The 19,906-nt window shown below is 37.2% G+C and overlaps 1 protein-coding gene across 4 annotated transcripts; it reads left to right on the top strand.

Moving 5' to 3' along the window:
• Positions 1-472: 472 nt before the first annotated feature.
• Positions 473-4,622, top strand: LOC126619997 (protein ASYMMETRIC LEAVES 2). Of its 4 annotated transcripts, none has more exons than XR_007622216.1 (3): positions 473-581; positions 1,754-2,583; positions 4,446-4,622. XR_007622216.1 is itself a non-coding variant. In XM_050288456.1 (2 exons), exon 2 carries the CDS (start codon positions 1,772-1,774, stop codon positions 2,516-2,518), a length of 747 nt encoding a protein of 248 aa, XP_050144413.1. In that variant the 5' UTR covers positions 634-730; positions 1,754-1,771; the 3' UTR covers positions 2,519-2,740. The 4 variants fall into 4 exon arrangements, 2 of the variants coding, with proteins under 2 accessions (XP_050144413.1, XP_050144412.1); XR_007622217.1 differs by lacking the exon at positions 4,446-4,622 and adding an exon at positions 2,824-2,896; XM_050288456.1 differs by lacking the exons at positions 473-581; positions 4,446-4,622 and adding an exon at positions 634-730 and having other exon boundaries at positions 1,754-2,740.
• Positions 4,623-19,906: the final 15,284 nt, after the last annotated feature.

The following is a 19,906-nucleotide window of genomic DNA, read 5'->3' as shown; positions in this document are numbered from 1 at the left end:
TTCCCTCCATCAATACCCACGGCCTGAAGAAGTTCATGTGCGAGGTCACAATGGCTCGGGTGTTTTGTGTGAGGATGTGCTGGTAAAAAAATCTCACATTGGTAAAAGAAAAAATCTTGCAATAACTTATAAGAGATTGAGCTACTCCTCATATTGCCAATTGGTTTATGATGAAATTTCAACTTTTTTTATGGTATCAAAGCCATATTGACCCTTTACACGTGCTCTACGTCACCTAAATTATATTATCCACGTGCCTTTATTGTTTTTTCCTTTTCATTTTTAACATGGACACACAGTACACTTGGTTCAACGTGTAACTTTTTTTTCTTTTTTGACATTGTTATAACATGTTACTACAGGTAATTAAGTTGGTTCACCCCAATAAAGTCTCTCAATTAATTAAACTTTAAGTAGTCATATATATTTATATCTCTTTCCATCTTCTATATATAATTTTTCTAGTAAGAAATTCAAGCAAGATCTGCTTCCAAAGCTTTCATCGAGAACGGTGAAACATAACCCCATTTTCTTCAACTCCTTCCATCACGAGATCCAATCTATCAGGCTCAAACCCACGGGTAAATAACCCTTCTTTTTTTAATTAAATATTATCACTACTGTATGCTTCCTTCCTTCCTCTGATAAAAACCCTACAGAGAGAGACGACCCTGCAAGAGAAGAATCGATATTTTTTAACCCCTACCTGCCGCTTAGGGTTTCTGGGGTGGTGAGAGAAACTTGACAAGAACTACTACTCTAGAAATTAATATATAAATATAAATATATGTATGTATCTTACTGTTTTTCTCTTTTATTTTTTGCTGGATCTCTTTATGGTTTTCAAGAACATGCATATACACATACATGTTATCTGTAATATTCTTGTTCATATGCATGTTCTTTTGTATATCTAACTTCCCTTTTACAGTTCGGTAGACCAGATCTTTTCAGACGAAAAAGATTGCATTTTGGTTCTTTTTTTAAAACGAATTAAAAAAGAAGAAGAATATCAGTGATATATGTCAATGTTTTCTTTTTATTTTTACTTTCTTCTACTGGCAAATAATACCATATACCTATTTTACCTGACCATCGCGTTCACTCGAATTTTGAATCATTACTTAGTTGATTTTCTTGGGGAATTATTCAAGGTAATATATAAGAGGGAAATTCCACCTTTGATTGGCCGGCGCTGATCTTACTATGGCAAAGCCGCCACTATGCCATAGATTTTGCATTTTCTCTCTTTTCTTGTTCGAATTCATTTCTTATTAGGTCCGTTTGTTTGTTTAATTTCTTTTCCATTCGTTGTTTGTTTAATTTCTTTTCCACTCGGGTTGGGCCTATTCATTCATCATGATTCATTGAATATTCCTTTTCTGCCGAACGTTTCTCATCCTTTTTGCAGCATTTGTTATTCATTGCAAGAATTCAGGTCAGTGTTTTGGTGAGATAATCATCAGTACCACTTAATTACTGTCCGTCATGGTAACGGGACAAGTTTAAAGATGCTGATAAGAAAATTAAACATCGACCAAAAAATTATTCTTCCATCTGTGATTCTGTGAATGTATAAGGTTTTTTTTCTTTTCATTTTTTTGTAGTTAACCTTTTTTTATTTTCAGTTTATGCCATGGGAATTTTAGTTTTGGAATTTTCGCGATCTTTGTATGCTGATGATGATGGTTATGGTCTTATTTAATACGTGTATTATATATGTAATATTAATGAATGGATTGGTAAAATACAGAGGAGGAAGAGGTGGAAGATGGCATCGTCGTCGACAAATTCGCCATGCGCGGCGTGTAAGTTCCTGCGACGCAAGTGCCAGCCAGAGTGCGTATTTGCGCCATACTTCCCACCGGACCAGCCGCATAAGTTTGCTAATGTTCACAAAGTTTTTGGGGCCAGCAACGTCACTAAACTGCTCAATGAGTTGCACCCACACCAGCGTGAGGACGCCGTCAACTCGCTCGCCTACGAGGCCGATATGCGCCTCCGCGATCCCGTCTACGGCTGCGTTGGAGTCATCTCTCTCCTCCAACACCAACTCCGCCAACTTCAGATGGATCTGACCTGTGCTAAATCCGAACTCTCCAAATATCAAAATCTCACTGCCAGCCACGGACTCATAGCCGCCGCCGCTGCTGCCGCCGCAACTGCCACTGCTGCCGCCCACACCCACAGTAACAATAACAATAATAATAACGATCACGACCATCATCTACATTTACAGTCCTCTTCACTCAACAACTTGGGGATGGGCATCAATCTCATTTCAGGCGGCGGAGGCCGAGAACACTACCCCAACCAGTTTTTTCCCAGAGATCGAGATCATCATTACTATCATCAGCAACAGATGATGTTTAGGAGCCTTGATGGCGGAAACAACTACGATGCAAGCCTTCTTGCCATGAACGCTGCTGCAGGGGGCATTTATGGCCAACTCAGTCAACAGTTCCAGCAAACTAGGGCTGCTGCTGGTGACGACCGCCGAACCATTGATCCTTCTTAATTAGGGTTTCCTCGTTTCCTTGCCTACTCACAACAACTTCAACCAATCCCATCAAATTATTTCAGGTACGTCCATTATTATTATTATTTTTATAGGAAAAATACGATATTCATTTAGGATTGAGTAGAATAAGTACGTCTTATACATAAATATACAATTACAAATTTTATATTTCATTTCCACAGTAATATCAATTTGGTTGTGATCCATTTATTAGTTTTATTGTTGTTGTTCTTGTTATTTCCAGCTTTTGATGGTTGGATATATAAGTGCCCTTAATTAGTACTGTATGATTACTTTTGTAGGTCAATTATGCGCTAATTGACATACAGTCAATCAGGCCAAATGCTTATCAAATAAAAGTTTTCAAATTTTTAATTTTATGGTGAAAATTAATTGTTGAAGTTCGTATTTAGTTATTTAAAAACATATTTTAATATTTTCTTCTTTCAACAGAAAAGTAATTTATTATTGTTTACTATTAAAGTGATCTGTAAAATACTCAAAATTAACCATAAACACTAGAGTGATTTGATTGATATCCTACATTTGTTAAGGATATACCGAAAATACTCTAAATTCATACAACCGCTTAACTTAACCAAACTATTCCTACACCCGCACTGCCAAATACAGTGTTTTAAAAAGTCGATAGCTTCCAACCGAAAGTGAGTAAAGTTTCAGCCAAGTTATGCTGAAACCGTGTTGAATTTTTCGCAAAATGTACTGAGGTAATGTTTTGGGAGGTGCATGCTTACCGAAATTGTTTTAAAAATCAGTATGTACTAATTGAATATATCCACTTTTTTGTTAGATATCTATCGAAATGTCTTCACTTTTTGGGTATAGATCTACCAACATATCTTCATAATTAAGAGAAATATCAAATAAAATACTGTCTCGTGGTTTAGGGTTTGACCAGCGTTATGACTTCCACATGATGCAAAATGGGAACAAAAGAATTATATATATACATATATATATATATACACTCCTTATATGCAGTAAACAGTCGATTTTGTGTTCTATTTGTCAAAGTTAACCGTACCAAAGTGAGTGTGAGTATTTCCGTCACTAGTGGTAGGGGTTTATTTGATCCCACAATAAAGGGTGGGAGCATGTACGAGAGTTTGAAGAAAAAGACTCTTGGTGTGTAGATGTTATTTCATGGTAGACTTGGGAATTTGAAAATCCTTCCTCCAAACATAACCATACCCAAAATAGTATTTTATAGTGGTACATCTAAATTATTAGTATATTCAACAAATTGTGAGTGCCAATAACCCACTCTAAATAATTATTTTATTTTTGAAAACCCTAAATATTTTTAAGTGAGCACATCCGAAGAAGAGTCCAACTTAATGAAGGGAAAAAAAAACAAATGACGTTTTATCGCCACGGCAAAAAACAATCATGTCTAAACACTCTCGTGTGAGTCCGATACTCACAAATCCCTCTTTACCCTTACAGCTAACAGTTTAACTCATTTACAATATCGTCTATCCAAAAAAAAAAAAAAAAAAAAAAGGAAAAAGAAGACGATACAAATCCCACTGTTGTACCTACATCAACTGTTATCAATTCGTTCCTTTCTTTTTTTTCCATTTAAAACGAAATAAATTCTTACTGTGAAAGAAAAATTGATTATACCCAAAACTGACTTTAGGACTTTTTTACAACAAAAGAAAAACAGCCTTTGGGACTGTATATAAATAACCCGAAGTCCGGACTCGGACTATTCGCTGGAAGCAATCATTATGCAAACAGCCTTACACTGCGCACGGTTGTATTGTATGACAATCTCTACTCATGCGAAAAGCTAGCTAAATAATTTTGTGTTTAATTAGGTTTTGCTTTATAAGTCATACATGCATAGTCCCACACTCATGATTTTGTTAACTCTTTCTATCCATTTGTTTTGGCACAGATATGCAGGGTATATTAACTATCAAGAAGAAAAAGTTCGAGAGATTTCAAAAGCCAAAAGAAACAGTCCGATGAGGGAGAGAGAGAGAGATGGGTGGAAGAGGTGACAGTCTAATTTGATTAATCAATACCCCATTTACAGACAATTTAATTATATCTAATTTATGTCTCTTGGAAATTGTTTTCTCATACACATAGTATATCAACTATAAATATATTTTTTTTGCATATATATATATATATATATATTAGTATTGCAATCCTCCTCCGTCCTCTAAGGAGAAACAAAAGGGGGGAAAAAAGAACAAGAACATGCCCAACAAAAATAAAGAAAAAGGGAAAACAAGTTTGTCCAGAAAGTGTCCTTCAACTCGCAGCAGTCTCACCAGTAAAATTAGGAGACATAGTGCATGGGTCTGGAGGATTTGTTTGCACTCTGTCTCAACAATAAAATTAAGAGACATAGTGCATGGGTCTGGAGGATTTGTTTGCACTCTGTCTCAACAATAAAATTAGGAGACAGATATCTATTTGCAGCAGTCCCATATATATGATCCTATTCCTATAATAGCTAAGTCATTTCTAAATTTAATTTGGTTATGAAATTTGAAAATCTTTGATATATAATATATGCATGATCATAAATCATAATAATGTTAAAGCATATATATATCCCCGTATGATGATATGGTAAGTTTCAAAAAGATGGATGCATTGTAGACTAAGTTTTGTACACTAAATAACATGAAAGTTGACGATTTGATTATTACTTAAGAAAACGTGCTTATTTTGTATTGATAACGTATTATTTAGTTTGCAAATTTTATTTAAAAACTTTGCCTGCCTAGTATTATCCTTAGTTTTGTGTGTGAAATAGTTTTATCGAAGAGCATGCTAGGCCATAAGTTTTGGAGTCATCAATATATAATGATTAATGAGTTACCATTTTAGTTGGGAATTATTATTAGCACTTTAAAAATCTCATTTGGCACTCCAAACTTTCTATAATTAGAAAGAAAAATACACGTTTGAGAAGTGTAGAATGAGATTTTTGAAGTATTAATAACAGTTCCCTTTTAGTTTGTACAATATTATAGTTAACATAAAATTTCTATCAGAACTCAGAAATCATTTAACCAACTGGTGAAATGTTGTAAGTTACTTGACAACACTTACTGCAATTTGCAAGTGGAGAATAATCAAGTTTAATCGATCAGGTGTCCTTTTTCCAATATTAGGGTTTATATATATATATATATATATATATATATATATATATATTGGTCCTAGTAATTTAGAGTAAATTGTACAAATGGTCCCTCAACTTTAATCAAATTGGAGCAATGGTCCCTTAACTAAAAATTCATTACCTTTGGTCCCTCAACTTATCAAAACGTGCATCTATGGTCCCTCAACTAAAAATCCATTATCATTGGTCCCTGAACTTTAATTCAAGTGGAGAAATGGTCCTTTAATTTTAACCCAATTGTAGCAATGGTCCTTCCAATATAACTTGTTTTGACAAATTTTTTGACATAGTTGACGAAAAGAACCATAATTATACACTTTGATGAGTTAAGGGACCCTAATTATATAAATGGTCATTCCGACATAGCTTATTTTGACAAAATTTTGACAAAATTGATGAAAAGGACTATAGCTACATATTTTGATAAGTTGAGGGACCAATGGTAATGGATTTTTAGTTGAGGGACCATTGCTCCAATTTGATTAAAGTTGAGGGACCATTTGTACAATTTACTCAGTAATTTAATTAGACAGACGGCAAAAGGAATAGTGTAGCCAGCATATATATATGCATTTTGAAATTTATATATATACACACTGTAGAGAGTATATATAGATATATACGGATGATAAATGCCTGGGCAAAATTAGTTTGGAAGTCATGGAGACTGCTAAGCAAGCATAAGGCATTTCTTCCGTTCCCGGACAAAGGCAGAAGACAACGTAATAAGACAAAATGACTGACTGACGGATAGGTGGATGGATGGGAGAAATTAATTAAGCCGACCCTCAACCGAGAGAGAGAGTGCGTGTGTGTGTGTGAGCCTAGTTTTTCTCTTTCTGCCAGAAACATGAAAGGCCATTCCAGAGAGGATGTCATGGCCATTTACTACCCTCGGTACAGAATACTCACTAATAATTTATGAAAAGAATGAAAAAAAAAAGAACTAATTAAAATCCCATGCAAAACAATTATAGAAATCAACCTGCACGAAAAAGAGATTAGCTAGCTAGCCAGACTGATCAGAAAGATTAGAGGAGAACAAGTAGACAGATAGAGATCCTCCCCATATATAGCAAGATAAACATGAACTTAATTAAGAAAAGGGGTCTTTTGATATGGGTCCAATTGGACTAAAAATTGGACCTATTTCAAAAGTTAAAAATCATTAAAAATTATACCTATTTCAAAAGATAAGCTATAAAATTAGACATCTTTCAAATTTTCCCTAAAAAGAATTAACTGAATATGTTAGTGGCAGGCAGATGCTTAGTCTACGAGCTCTCTAATTTTATAGCTAAGCTAGGCAATCACTCAACAGTGAAAGATAAAGTCTCTTATCTAATGGGAAGTGTTATTGGTACTTCAAAAATTTTATTCTACACTTATTACAAATGTATTTTTCTTTCCAAATATAGAAAGTTTGGAGTGTATAATGAGATTTTTGGAGTGCCAATAACAATTCTCTATCTAATAATGTATTGCCATATATAAATTTTTTTTCCTAAATAACAATATTTATTGGATCAACCTAAATGATAATAAACTCATTACATAAAAGGTGCTCTTCATGGTCTCGACTCTCGTGGGTGAAAACTGAAAACCCATGCTTCTCTATCCCTTGCTTCCCTTCCCAATTCGTTATTTGGTTCCAAAGTCAAAAAAAGACGTAGTCAAATCAAATAAAATAAAAATGAAAAATGATTTCCATGGCAATGCTGACGTACTAGTGCAATGATGGTCTTGGCCTTAAATGCAGTTGCCATTTGCCATTGGCCAGTCGTCTGTGTCTCTGCTCATAAATTCTCTCTTTCTCTCGTATGCATATTCCTACACATACATATATAGGGTATTTTTCGAGAGATTACATTTATAAATAAAATTATACAGAAGAGAAGCCTTTGTCGCGCTTTGACCGTTAGATTTGACTTTAATGTAATTCTGTGATTAAGATTAAATTACAGGCCACAGAATCTCAACTATAAAATTTCATTAAAGCTAAATCTAACGTTCAAGATGATGTTCCCTTTTTTTTTGAAAAATGGGGATCCCTTCTCTTAAAAGTTTCATACTTTTACACACACACACACACACATATATATATATATATATATATATATGATAATGTTATGAAGACTAAATTTTTAAACTAAATTTTATAAACTAAATGATGTGGTTGTTCATAATTGAATTATTACTTAAGTCTTGATTAATGTGCTCATTTCTTATTTATGCCACATCATTTAGTTTGCAAATTAATTTAAAATTTTAATTTTCCTAATATATTACATATATATGGGTGTGAAATAATCCATTTATCTGTCTATCTAATCCTCGGATCTATCTATCTACTCTTTTGATCTATTATATGTGAATATGATCTAATATGTATTCATCAGCGATTAGGGGTACGTACTTACTATAATCCTCTGACGCTTCTTGCACTCATGCTATTGCAATACTGCATTATAGTCGGATGCAGTATTCATCATATCATGTACGTAGATATGCATGCATATGTGTATATGCTAAGTGTTAACCCGGCCATGTACGTATTTACAAGGGCTTATAATATTTGGTCCACTTTTGTAACATTAGTTTGGATCTGATCTATTTATTCATTTTAATACAAAAAAATGGGGTCTAGCAAAATAAAAACCTTGCCACCTAGATTATCTAGTTATGTTTGATATTTTCTAATATTACTAACCAGCCGCTCGACCTAAACAGCAGCCTCCTTCCTTCAATCCCTAATTAAATCCTTGCCAGCGTTTACTTCTAACTCTAACATTACAAATTACAGGTCCTAAACCTGCTCCCTCCCTTCATATTTGTAAACATCAAATTAGTGAACCTGTGTAATAAGTTATAAAAATCAGTGAACCAGCTGTACCGATTCTATCATTACTTAACGTATATTCCTATAATTAGTGAACCTGTGGGCTAGAGTTGTGTCCCCAATTAAGGTAATTGGATATGTGGTTTAAAATGGTTTTGATTGTGAAAGTGCCTTTTTTTTATGATTTACTTTTCTGCTTTAGTTGGTGAACCTAAGCACGTGAAACTTCCTTGTTAGTGAACCTATCATCGTTAATGGCCCTATCAGCGTGGTCTACCAAGTAACACTTGTTAGAGTTTTGAAATTCTTGTCCCACATTGGAGAAAACAAGATTCTCAATGACCTTTATATATATTTTGTTCTTTACAATATTAGTTAGGTGTTTGACCATTTGGAATAGGGATTGAGCTTGGGCCACCATTTGTGAATATTGGGCTTGATGATTATACTATAATATTAATATTAATTAATCAAGACAAGGGCCTAATAATTAAAATTAATCTGATCAATTAGTTTTAATTTTCAAATTAAGTTTTTAATTAAAATTAATTAAAAACGTTTTGATTAATAGACACAATTAGAGTTGTATAGCTTCAGATACATTCAAAAGGTATTTGAAGATGTATAAAATAGCCTATATAACTAGAGTCCTCAGTTCCATTCCAGATCATATTTTCTTCCTTCTTTCTTTTGTACGAAATTTCCAGAGAGTAAACACACAAAGCAAATTCGCTAGAATTCTAGAATCCAGGAAATACTGTTCGAATGACATAGCTATTACGCTAGCCTCTACCTTCTGTAATCACGTTAGTACCATTGATATTCTTGTTTTTATTTTTGTATTTCATTTTGCACAGCAAGTATTTTGATTAATAAATATTCTACAATTTCGAGTTCTGTTATTTTGTATTTATTTCTGAATTGTTCTCCAACAACACTTTTCTGCATGGTTTATTCCTTACTCAAAGCTTGATGCAAGTTAGGTTAGACCATTGTCGAAATTTTGCCGTGTTGTATTGAGGATGAGGAACCAAATCAGAATAATTCATATTTCATATAGATGTGCATGACGTGGTTTTTGGAGTTATTTAAACCATATTGCAAAGGGATGTCATCGAAATACCATAAGAGATCAAGTTTACTCAACACTTGATCTTGATGAACAGACCCATTTTCGCTAGTCCCCCAATAAGAGTACCAAAGGAACACAAATTAGGAGAGTGTAAACATGCTAACCAAAGCAAACCAAAACTTTCATATATGATACCTCTAATCAAGGTCCGAAGCACATGAACAACAAAGTCTAAATATACTAATATGCATATGTACAATGTCTCAATAGCTTATAAACAGTGAAAGTCAAAGGAGGTAAACAAAGAGACAAAGTACTCAAAATTAAGAGCATTAAGATCGTGTAACCGTGCATAAATTTAACACAAGAATTTAGATTTCTAAATATAGCCTAATGGTATATAGGGTACTCGGAAAAAAAAAATACAAAACACATCTTTAAAATTAGGCTAACACTGTCACTAGTACTAGGGTCTAGTGGTATTCTGTACTTGTGTAAAGGTTTTAGGTTTGATTCTCGCCAAAGTCAAATTTAAACCACAATATTGCTAGCCTATTATGAGGCTTATCCACTCTCCACCCTTTAATATAGATAATATCGTTTTTTTATTTTTTTAAATTAGGGTAACACATTATCATAAAAATAAGAAAGCCAATAGACCTGGATTGATATGCATAAACTTCATGATAAATCTAATAATTGATGACAAACTAAATTGGATCTATATATAACTATCTCGTATTTAGGCGTGGATTTAAGATGGACCTTATTTGAAGTATAATTGTGGCAATTAAGGATGCTTGATCGTTTAATTAACTAGCTAAGACGACATAATGCAACACAGGGCACCAATTTGCAGTGTATATATAAATTGTTCTAGTTGTTATATACATACCAGCAGTACTGTTAAAAAAAGGACCTGAAGGACAAATGGAATTATATATATATTCATTAATTGATTCATTAGATCTTAGACTTCAAGAAGCAGAGTTACATAGAAATCAAGGGGGATTAGAAGTTGTCTAGGAATCGCCTCGATGAAATAATTGTGAATGTGATGGTGTGAGTTAACTCAAGCTCAAGATGGCCTAGACGATATATGAATGGGTGATGCATGGTTGACATGAGGCTTTTCGTGTCAATAGTACAAGGACCAGTTGGGGTGTGGTCGGGATCGGGGTCGGGAGGAATAAAATGTTCGGCCACACAAATATCTAAAGTTTAAGTTAATATAAATAGCAACATTATATTTGAATATGACTGAAGAATAAAATTACATAGTTAAACACGACAAAAATTAAAAAGAAATTCAAGACCTACACATACCTCTTGTCCAACTTCCCCATTTTCCGGAAAAAAAAAAACATTTCCACTTTTTTATTGATAATTTTGCAACAAAGAATGCACGGAGATCCATCTACAAGTGAAACTTTAATGTTGTACTTTTTCCAGGTTTTGTTCATTTGGTCTCTTAAGATTGAACTGATTGTTGATTATTTAGTAATGATTATTTTTGTAGCTTTCTTTACTTACTATGTAATGAAATTTGGAAACTCATAATTAGCATGAGTTTTAAAGTTCGTTTGAGTTTTAATTATTGCTCTCTAGTATCAATATAATAGATAATAAATATTTTTTAAAAAAAATTGGGAGACTATCTTAAGAAGAAGGCTCCTTCATAAATTTAGCATATGGCCTCCGAAATTTCAAAGATGGCCGTTTCTTAATTTGTTTCCACATATTCTACTTTTGTTATTGGGTTAGCCATACACTTTACATATTTCTAACAATTCATATGACATCATCAAATAATTCAAGTCTTGGATAAGAATATACAATGCACTAGAATGTCCTTGTTGGCGATCCTTGTATTAATTGAACGGAATGTCACCATGTCGATTTGCCTATGCCATACAAGTCCTTCTTAAGATAAAGGAGCAAATGGATATATTTCAGGAGAAATATTAGGGAGATGAGATTATACCATCTCTTTAATAAAGACGAAATATATTTGTACTGGTGAGCTCTATTTTTTATTTTGAAAATAATGTAATGTGGTTCACCAAAATATAGTCCCTCTAACATTTGCAGTTTGCACGACTATTTTTTTTTTTTCAAATATATATTTTTCTAGTGCAGAACTCCGCCTGTGTAAGTTTATCCTATATTGCCGGTCCCAAGCCCGGATAAAGGAGGAGGGGGAGGGAGTCAGGTAGTCGACAGCCGGCACTCCTCGGTTACGTCGAATCCTTATGAAAATGAATCCAGAACGAAATCACGCTAAAGCTAAGGCGTCACCCGTAAGTGGCGCGCTGTGTGGCCCGAGCACAGTGATAAGTGAGCAAGGGTCGCTGTATCTCTATCGGCACCCGAATGCAGTGTTAAATGAGCAAGGGGGCCATAGAAACTTCTTTTCGAACGACTCCACTCAAAGTTGTTTGGGAGCATATGCTCTTATCAACTTTACACAGGACACACAAAAGAAGTACTTTGATCCTATTAGACGGGGGAGGGGTGAAGAAGCTAGGACAAAAGGGTAGAGTTCAAGAGAGTAGAATGCGTTTAGGAACGTGGAATATAGGAACCTTAACGGGAAAATCTATGGAAGTAGTGGAAGTTATGGTGAGGAGAAGGATAAATATTATGTGCCTACAAGAAACTAAGTGGGTTGATCTTAAGGCAAAGGATCTAAAAAACTCGGGGTTTAAACTTTGGTATTCAGGCACAAATAGAACAAGAAACGGTGTTGGCATCATCGTGGACAAGATGTTGTAGATGTCAAGAGGGTAGGAGATAGAATCATGGCAATCAAGATTGTAATAGGACAAGAACTCATCAATGTGATTAGTGCGTACGCACCTCAAGTAGGGTTGGATACAAGTTCGAAGGAGAAATTTTGGGAAGACCTTGGAGACTTGGTGCAAGGAATTGCTCAGACAGAGAAGTTATTTATAGGAGGAGATTTAAATAGACACGTGGGCAGGGAGACAGGCAACTATGGAGGTTTTCATGGTGGCCATGGTTTTAGGGAGAGAAACGAGGATGGGGAAGCTATCTTGGATTTTGCAATGGCATATGATCTCTTCTTAGCCAACACCTTCTTTAAGAAGAGAGAAGAACATGTGATCACCTACAAGAGTGGGTCGTCAAAAACACAAATAGATTTTCTTCTAATGAGGAAAGGGGATCGTATAACTTGTAAGGATTTCAAAGTTATATCGGGAGAGAGCTTGGCTAATCAACATCGCTTGTTGGTGATAGATGTACATATCAAAAGAATGAGAAAAAAGAACAAGACTTGGAAGTGCCCAAGGACTAGATGGTGGAATCTAAAAGGAGAAAAACAAGTCATTTTCAAAGAGAAAGTAATCACCCAGTGTGTATGGGATAGAGAGGGGGAAGCTAGCCAAAGGTGGGATTCCATGGCTAGTTGTATCCGAAAAGTAGCAAAAGAGGTATTAGGAGAGTCCAAGGGCTTTACTCCACACCAAAAGGAATCTTGGTGGTGGAATAAGGAGGTACAAACAGAGGTGAAGGCTAAGAAGGAATGTTGTAAAGCCTTATACAAGGATAGGACCGATGAAAATGGTGAAAGGTATAGAAGAGCGAAGCAAGAGGCGAAGAAAGCTGTGAGAGAAGCTAAGTTAGCGGCTTATGACGATATGTATAAACGACTAGATACCAAAAAATGAGAGTTGGATATCTATAAACTAGCTAGAGCAAGGGAAAAGAAGATAAGGGACCTAAACCAAGTGAGGTGCATCAAGGATGAGGATGGAAAAGTTCTTGCTACAGAGAACGCGGTCAAAGACAGATGGAGAGGTTATTTTCGTAATCTTTTCAATGAAGGACATGAAAGGAGTACTTCTTTATGGGAGTTGAGTAACTCAGAAGAGTGTAGAAACTACTCCTTTTATCGTCGAATCAGGAAGGAAGAAGTGGTTGTAGCTTTGAAGAAGATGAAGCATAGAAAAGCAGTGGGCCCAGACGATATACCGATCAAAGTGTGGAAAGTCTTGGGAGAGACAGGTATAGCATGGCTCACTGACCTTTTCAATAGGATTTTGAAAACGAAGAATATGCCAAATGAGTGGCGAAAGAGCACTTTGGTGCCTATCTACAAGAATAAGGGCGACGTACAAAATTGCATGAACTATAGGGGTATTAAGCTAATGAGTCATACAATGAAGCTATGGGAGAGAGTCATTGAGCATAGATTGAGGCAAAAGACACGGGTTTCGGACAACCAATTCGGGTTCATGCCAGGGCGCTCAACCATGGAGGTAATCTATCTCTTACGAAGATTGATGGAAAGATATAGAGATGGGAAAAAGGATTTACACATGGTCTTTATAGATTTGGAAAAAGCGTATGATAGGGTCCCAAGAGACATTCTTTGGAGGATTTTAGAGAAGAAAGGAGTACGAGTAGCATATATCCAAGCTATAAAGGATATGTATGAAGGAGCAAAGACTGCCGTAAGAACTCATGAAGGACAAACCGAAAGCTTCCCCATAACTGTAGGATTACATCAAGGCTCATCCTTAAGTCCTTACCTTTTTGCGTTGGTAATGGATGAGTTAACATGACATATTCAAGATGATATTCCTTTATGTATGCTTTTCGCAAACGATATAGTGTTGATAGATGAAACTCAGGAAGGGGTAAATGTGAAGCTTAACCTTTGGAGAGAAATGTTGGAATCTAAAGGTCTTCGCCTAAGCCGATCAAAGAGATAATATATGGAGTGCAAGTTCAGTGCAAATGGAAGCCAAAATGAGTTAAGGGTGAGGATCGAAGATCAGGAAATACCAAAGAGCGACCGTTTTCGCTACCTAGGATCTATCTTGCAAAAGAACGGAGAATTAGATGGAGATCTCAACCATAGAATACAAGCTGGATAGATGAAGTGGAAGAGTGCATCCGGCGTGTTGTGTGACCGTCGTATGCCACTGAAGCTCAAGGGAAAATTTTATATGACGGCAATAAGGCCGACGACGTTATATGGCACAGAATGTTGGGCGGTGAAGCATCAACACGTACACAAAATGGGTGTAGCGGAGATGAGGATGCTTCATTGGATATGTGGGCACACGAGAAAGGATAAGATTAGGAATGAGGATATTCAAGGTAAAGTAAGAGTAGCCGAAATTGTAGGAAAGCTGAGAGAAAATCGGTTACGGTGGTTTGGATATGTGCAAAGAAGGTCTATTGACGCTCCGGTTAGAAGATGCGACTACGGGACAGAGGTTCAGGGCCGAAGAGGTAGAGGAATGCCTAGGAAAACTTTGGAAGAGACTCTAAGAAAAGATTTAGAATACTTGGATCTAACGGAGGACATGACACAGGACCGAGCACAATGGCGTTCTAAGATTCATATAGCCGACCCCACTCAGTGACTTGGATTTTTCAAGTCTCCAACCGAGAAGTTTTCCTCACTCGGGAAATTAAGGGAATACTACCTCAACCTACATGCTCCACTCACAAAGCTTCAACATACAAGCTTCAACAAAAGAAAAATTCAAAGAACTTAGTGAAGAAGGCTTTGGTGTATTTAACACAATACGTTGAAATGAAGCAAAGCTTTTTTATTGATATCTCCGATAAGTTACAAATATGTACATATACATGAGTCAAAATAAACAAACAAGAGGGAGCCTTCACAAAGGTTGCTTAGGAAAAGTCTCAGCAGTCGATAGAACCCCAGAAAGAGAAGGCACCGGAGGGGAATCATTCGGAGCCTCAATACTGGACAGAACCCTAGAAGAATGAGGCATTGGAGGTTGATCATTTGGAGCTTCATTACGCGGTACAGCCCCAGAAGACGAAGGCAATAAATGCCTTTGGAACAAACCCACAAACCTCTGATGATCAAGTAAAATCTGACCTTCATATTCCTTCATCTGGTCAAGCTTCCTTTTCATGTTTGTAGCATAGTCATGTGCGAGCCGGTGCAACTGTTTATTCTCATGCTTGAGCCCTCTAATCTCCTGTTTGAGACTCATCACTTCAGCCGCCAATGATTCAACTTGGCGGGTTCGAGCAAATAGGCGTTGGGCCATATTAGACACAGAACCTGCACACTGAACACTGAGAGCCAAAGAATTCTTAACAGCCAACTCATCAGACCGTTTGGAAAGTAGTCTGTTATCTTTGGGAATGAGAAGGTTCCTGGCCACCACCGCAGCGGTCATATCATTCTTCATCACGGAATCCCCAACGGTAAGAGGACCAGTAAGGGATAAGAATGATGGGCGCCATATGTTGTCTGGAGAAGGCGTGGCTGCCTCTTCAACAAGGTTCAAGTCAAAACGACCGTCGGAGGGGCCAGACATTTTCTAAGGTGTTGAAGAGAGAAGAGGTCGGACAAATCAAGATCTTAGAAGTGCAAGAATGGAGCTTCTACTGGTGGAGATTCAAGTGTGCTTTGGAACTTAATGCCAACCGCTATAAAAATCTGCACTCGACGGAGCTACAGAAAACGAAGAGGCGCCTGCTCAGAAATCGAAGAGGCATTTGCTTTCTCAAAAGCTGGGCTACTTAGAGACCACGAAGGCTGATCTCAGAAATCGAAGACGCGTTTGCTTTCTCAAAAGCTGGGCTGCTCAAAGACCACGAAGGTCGATCTCAGAAATCGAAGAGACGCTTGCTTTCTCAAAAGCTGGGCTACTCAGAGACCACGAGGGCCGATCTTAGAAATCGAAGAGACACCTGTTTTTTTAGCCTTGTCAGCACCTGTCACATGCACACTCAGCTTTACGGAAATTACGGGCATTCTGTCGAAGATTTCTGGTGAAGTAGAAAGCACGTGAATCTTACTGTTCAATCATCCACTTTCCACACGCAACATCAACTCATGGGTACCACAGATAACTTTGCCAAAGATCTCTGACAAAGTTTAGACACGTGAAGCTTACAGCTTCCACTACATTGCTATGACCAAGAAGGGTAAAAGAATAGCAAAGAAACAGCACTAACAAAGTTTAGACACATAAATTTTGAAGGTCTAGCTACCATATTATTACCCACAAGGGTAAAGGAACAGCACCACTGCTGGATAATTGGAAAGTCCCTGTGTGTCAACCTCTGTGCTCCGTGGCAAGGTAGACTAGCAAACATGCCCAACCTTTACTCACATTCGAGAAAACACTCCCAACAAGATTTCTTGCTCCAAAATCGAAGAGGCACCGTCCTCCGAATCTCGAGAGCCAGACTCCCAACATGATTACTTTCTCAAAAATCGAAGAGACACCGCTCTCCGAATCTCGAGAGCCAGACTCCAAGCAAGATTGCTTTCTCAAAAATCGAAGAGGCACCGTTCTCTGAATCTCGAGAGTCATATCCCCGACATGATTGCTTGTTCAAAAATCGAAGAGGCACCACTTTCTCAACTTCGAGAGCCAGATCTCCTTGGATAAAGCTTGTCTGTAATCTTCACACGCAACATCAGCTTTCCAGATACCACAGACCACTTTTTCAAAGTGCTCTGACAGAGTTAAAACACGTGAAGCTGGCAGCTCCCACTACTGTGTTATGACCAAGCAGGGTAAATGAATAGCATTACTACTTGTTAGGGAGACTCCTATATATGTCGACCTCCATCCTCAACAGACAGGCAGACTTGCAAAAATGCTCAACCCTTCCTCATATCTGAGAGGGCACTCCCAACGAAGCCTCTCGAAATACTCAGCTTTCTTTCCCCCCGATAATACCTCTGCAAACAAGCTACACCAGAGCAAGAATATCTCATATCATCAGGGTTAAAAGCAAGAGTATCTCATATCATGTTTTTTCCTTGTCTTTTCCTTTGGCATTGTTCTTACCTATAAGACAAGGAGAAAGAGAGCAATCAATCAGCACTTGGAATCAAGCTTCCAGTCAGGAACTGACTGCCTGGAACCCCTCACCTGATTACTTACCTGGCATTGCTCTCGAGTACTCATCTTCAACATCTTATACTTCTAGAGAAGATACCACATCTGCATGAGAAACAGATAGAGCAAGTGAGAAAGATACAAGGAAGCATGTGGAGACAAACGTAACAAAACACGTGCCGATACATCCACTACTTTGTCAACAGCCAAAGTATCCCATATCAGCAGGGTCGAACGTACCCTAGATTTTATGGACTTGTTTTGACCCTCAAATTCTTCAGTCGGCCTTATACTCTGGAGGAAATCAGAAAACCCTCCAGCCCAGTTCAAGAATAAGCATATTAAAAGTTACTTCTTCAAAAGCAAAAGTATCTCATATCATCTCTTGACTAAGCCTGAAACTACAAGTAAGCTCCAAGTGAAATTGATACATTACCTTGTGCATCTCCACCAGTTAAAGATACCACCCCTGGATGGAGGAATAGTACTTCCAGAGAAGATGCCACATCTACCTATGAGACAGATAAGGCAAGTGAAGACGATACCACACTTCGGTACTTAGAAGTTTCGTGATTACAAGATCATTTTCCCACAATATTTCCTAATGTCATTTGTACTAAATCATTCACTTATACTCATTAAAGGAGAGCTTAAACCTATGTACTTGTGTAAACCCTTCACATTTAATGAGAACTCCTCTACTCCGTGGACGTAGCCAATCTGGGTGAACCACGTACATCTTGTGTTTGCTTCCCTGTCTCTATCCATTTACATACTTATCCACACTAATGACCGGAGCAATCTAGCGAATATCACAAACTTAATTTTTTCTGTTGTACCAAAGTCCTCACTGATTTTGTGCATCAACAATCCTTAAGTCCTTACCTTTTTGCGTTGGTAATGGATGAGTTAACAGGACATATTCAAGATGATATTCCTTGGTGTATGCTTTTCGCAAACGATATAGTGTTGATAGATGAAACTCAGGAAGGGGTAAATGCGAAGCTTAACCTCTAGAGAGAAGTATTGGAATCTAAAGGTCTTCGCCTAAGCCGATCAAAGACAGAATATATGGAGTGCAAGTTCAATGCAAATGGAGGCCAAAATGAGTTAGAGGTGAGGATTGGAGATCAGGAAATACCAAAGAGCGATCGTTTTTGCTACCTAGGATCTATCTTGCAAAAGAACGGAGAATTAGATGGAGATCTCAACCATAGAATACAAGCTGGATGAATGAAGTGGAAGAGTACATCCAGCGTGTTGTGTGACCGTCGTAGGCCACTGAAGCTCAAGGGAAAATTTTATAGGACGGCAATAAGGCCGGCGGTGCTGTATGGCACAGAATGTTGGGCGGTGAAGCATCAACACGTACACAAAATTGGTGTAGCGGAGATGAGGATGCTTCGTTGAATGTGTGGGCACACGAGAAATGATAAGATTAGGAATGAGGATATCCGAGGTAAAGTAGGAGTAGCCGAAATTGAAGGAAAGATGAGAGAAAATCGGTTACAGTGGTTTGGACATGTGTAAAGAAGGCCTACTGACGCTCTGGTTCGAAGATGTGACTACGAGACAGAGGTTCAAGGCCAAAGGGGTAGAGGAAGACCTAGAAAAACTTTGGAATAGACCCTAAGAAAAGACTTAGAGTACTTGGATCTAACGGAAGACATGACGCAAAACCGAGCGCAATGACGTTCTAGGATTCATATAGCCGACCCCACTTAGTGGGAAAAGGCTTTGTTGTTGTTTTATCTATTTTTCTAGTGGAGGAAAGAGGTAAATCATATCAGTATATGAGCATGCAAACAAATTGTACAAAGGTGTAAATATTTAGCATTTATTCCGGGTTGTCCCTCTGCCTCAGGCTCAACGCGGTGAAATAATAACAACCCATTAAAGCACGAATGGGATCCCCATGTGTAATTCAAGGACAAATCCATCCAGTATTTACTACTCAATGCCTAACACAACCCTTTTGCAGTTATTGGACAGTGCCAACTCCAACACTATTCTCTCCTCCTTCTCTCCTCCTCCTCCATGCATCCCTCAGACTCTCTCTCTCTCTCTCTCTCTCTCTCTCTCTCTCTCCAGTAGGCAGGTCGGCATGAATATGAGATGACTAATCATCAGCCCACACTGATCAATCAGCAAGTATTATTCCAGGCAGCGCAGGCAGGCATCAGCAGGGCAGGGCCTTGAGTCTTGACTATTCTCTCTTTCTCTTCTACCATTTACTTAATTCAAAGCCTCCCCTTCTTGGAATTTGGCCTCACACCCTTTCCAATATTTATATTATAATACATACATACATACACACACACACACATATATATATATATATATATATATATATATATATATATTATAATATATCAAACTTCCATTACAAAACAAACAAAAAGAAAGAATAGGTAGGAGATAGAGAAAA

Source organism: Malus sylvestris, chromosome 4, assembly GCF_916048215.2.
Source record: "Malus sylvestris chromosome 4, drMalSylv7.2, whole genome shotgun sequence".
Taxonomy (NCBI): domain Eukaryota; kingdom Viridiplantae; phylum Streptophyta; class Magnoliopsida; order Rosales; family Rosaceae; genus Malus; species Malus sylvestris.
This window is presented reverse-complemented; position numbering and strand designations above follow the sequence as displayed.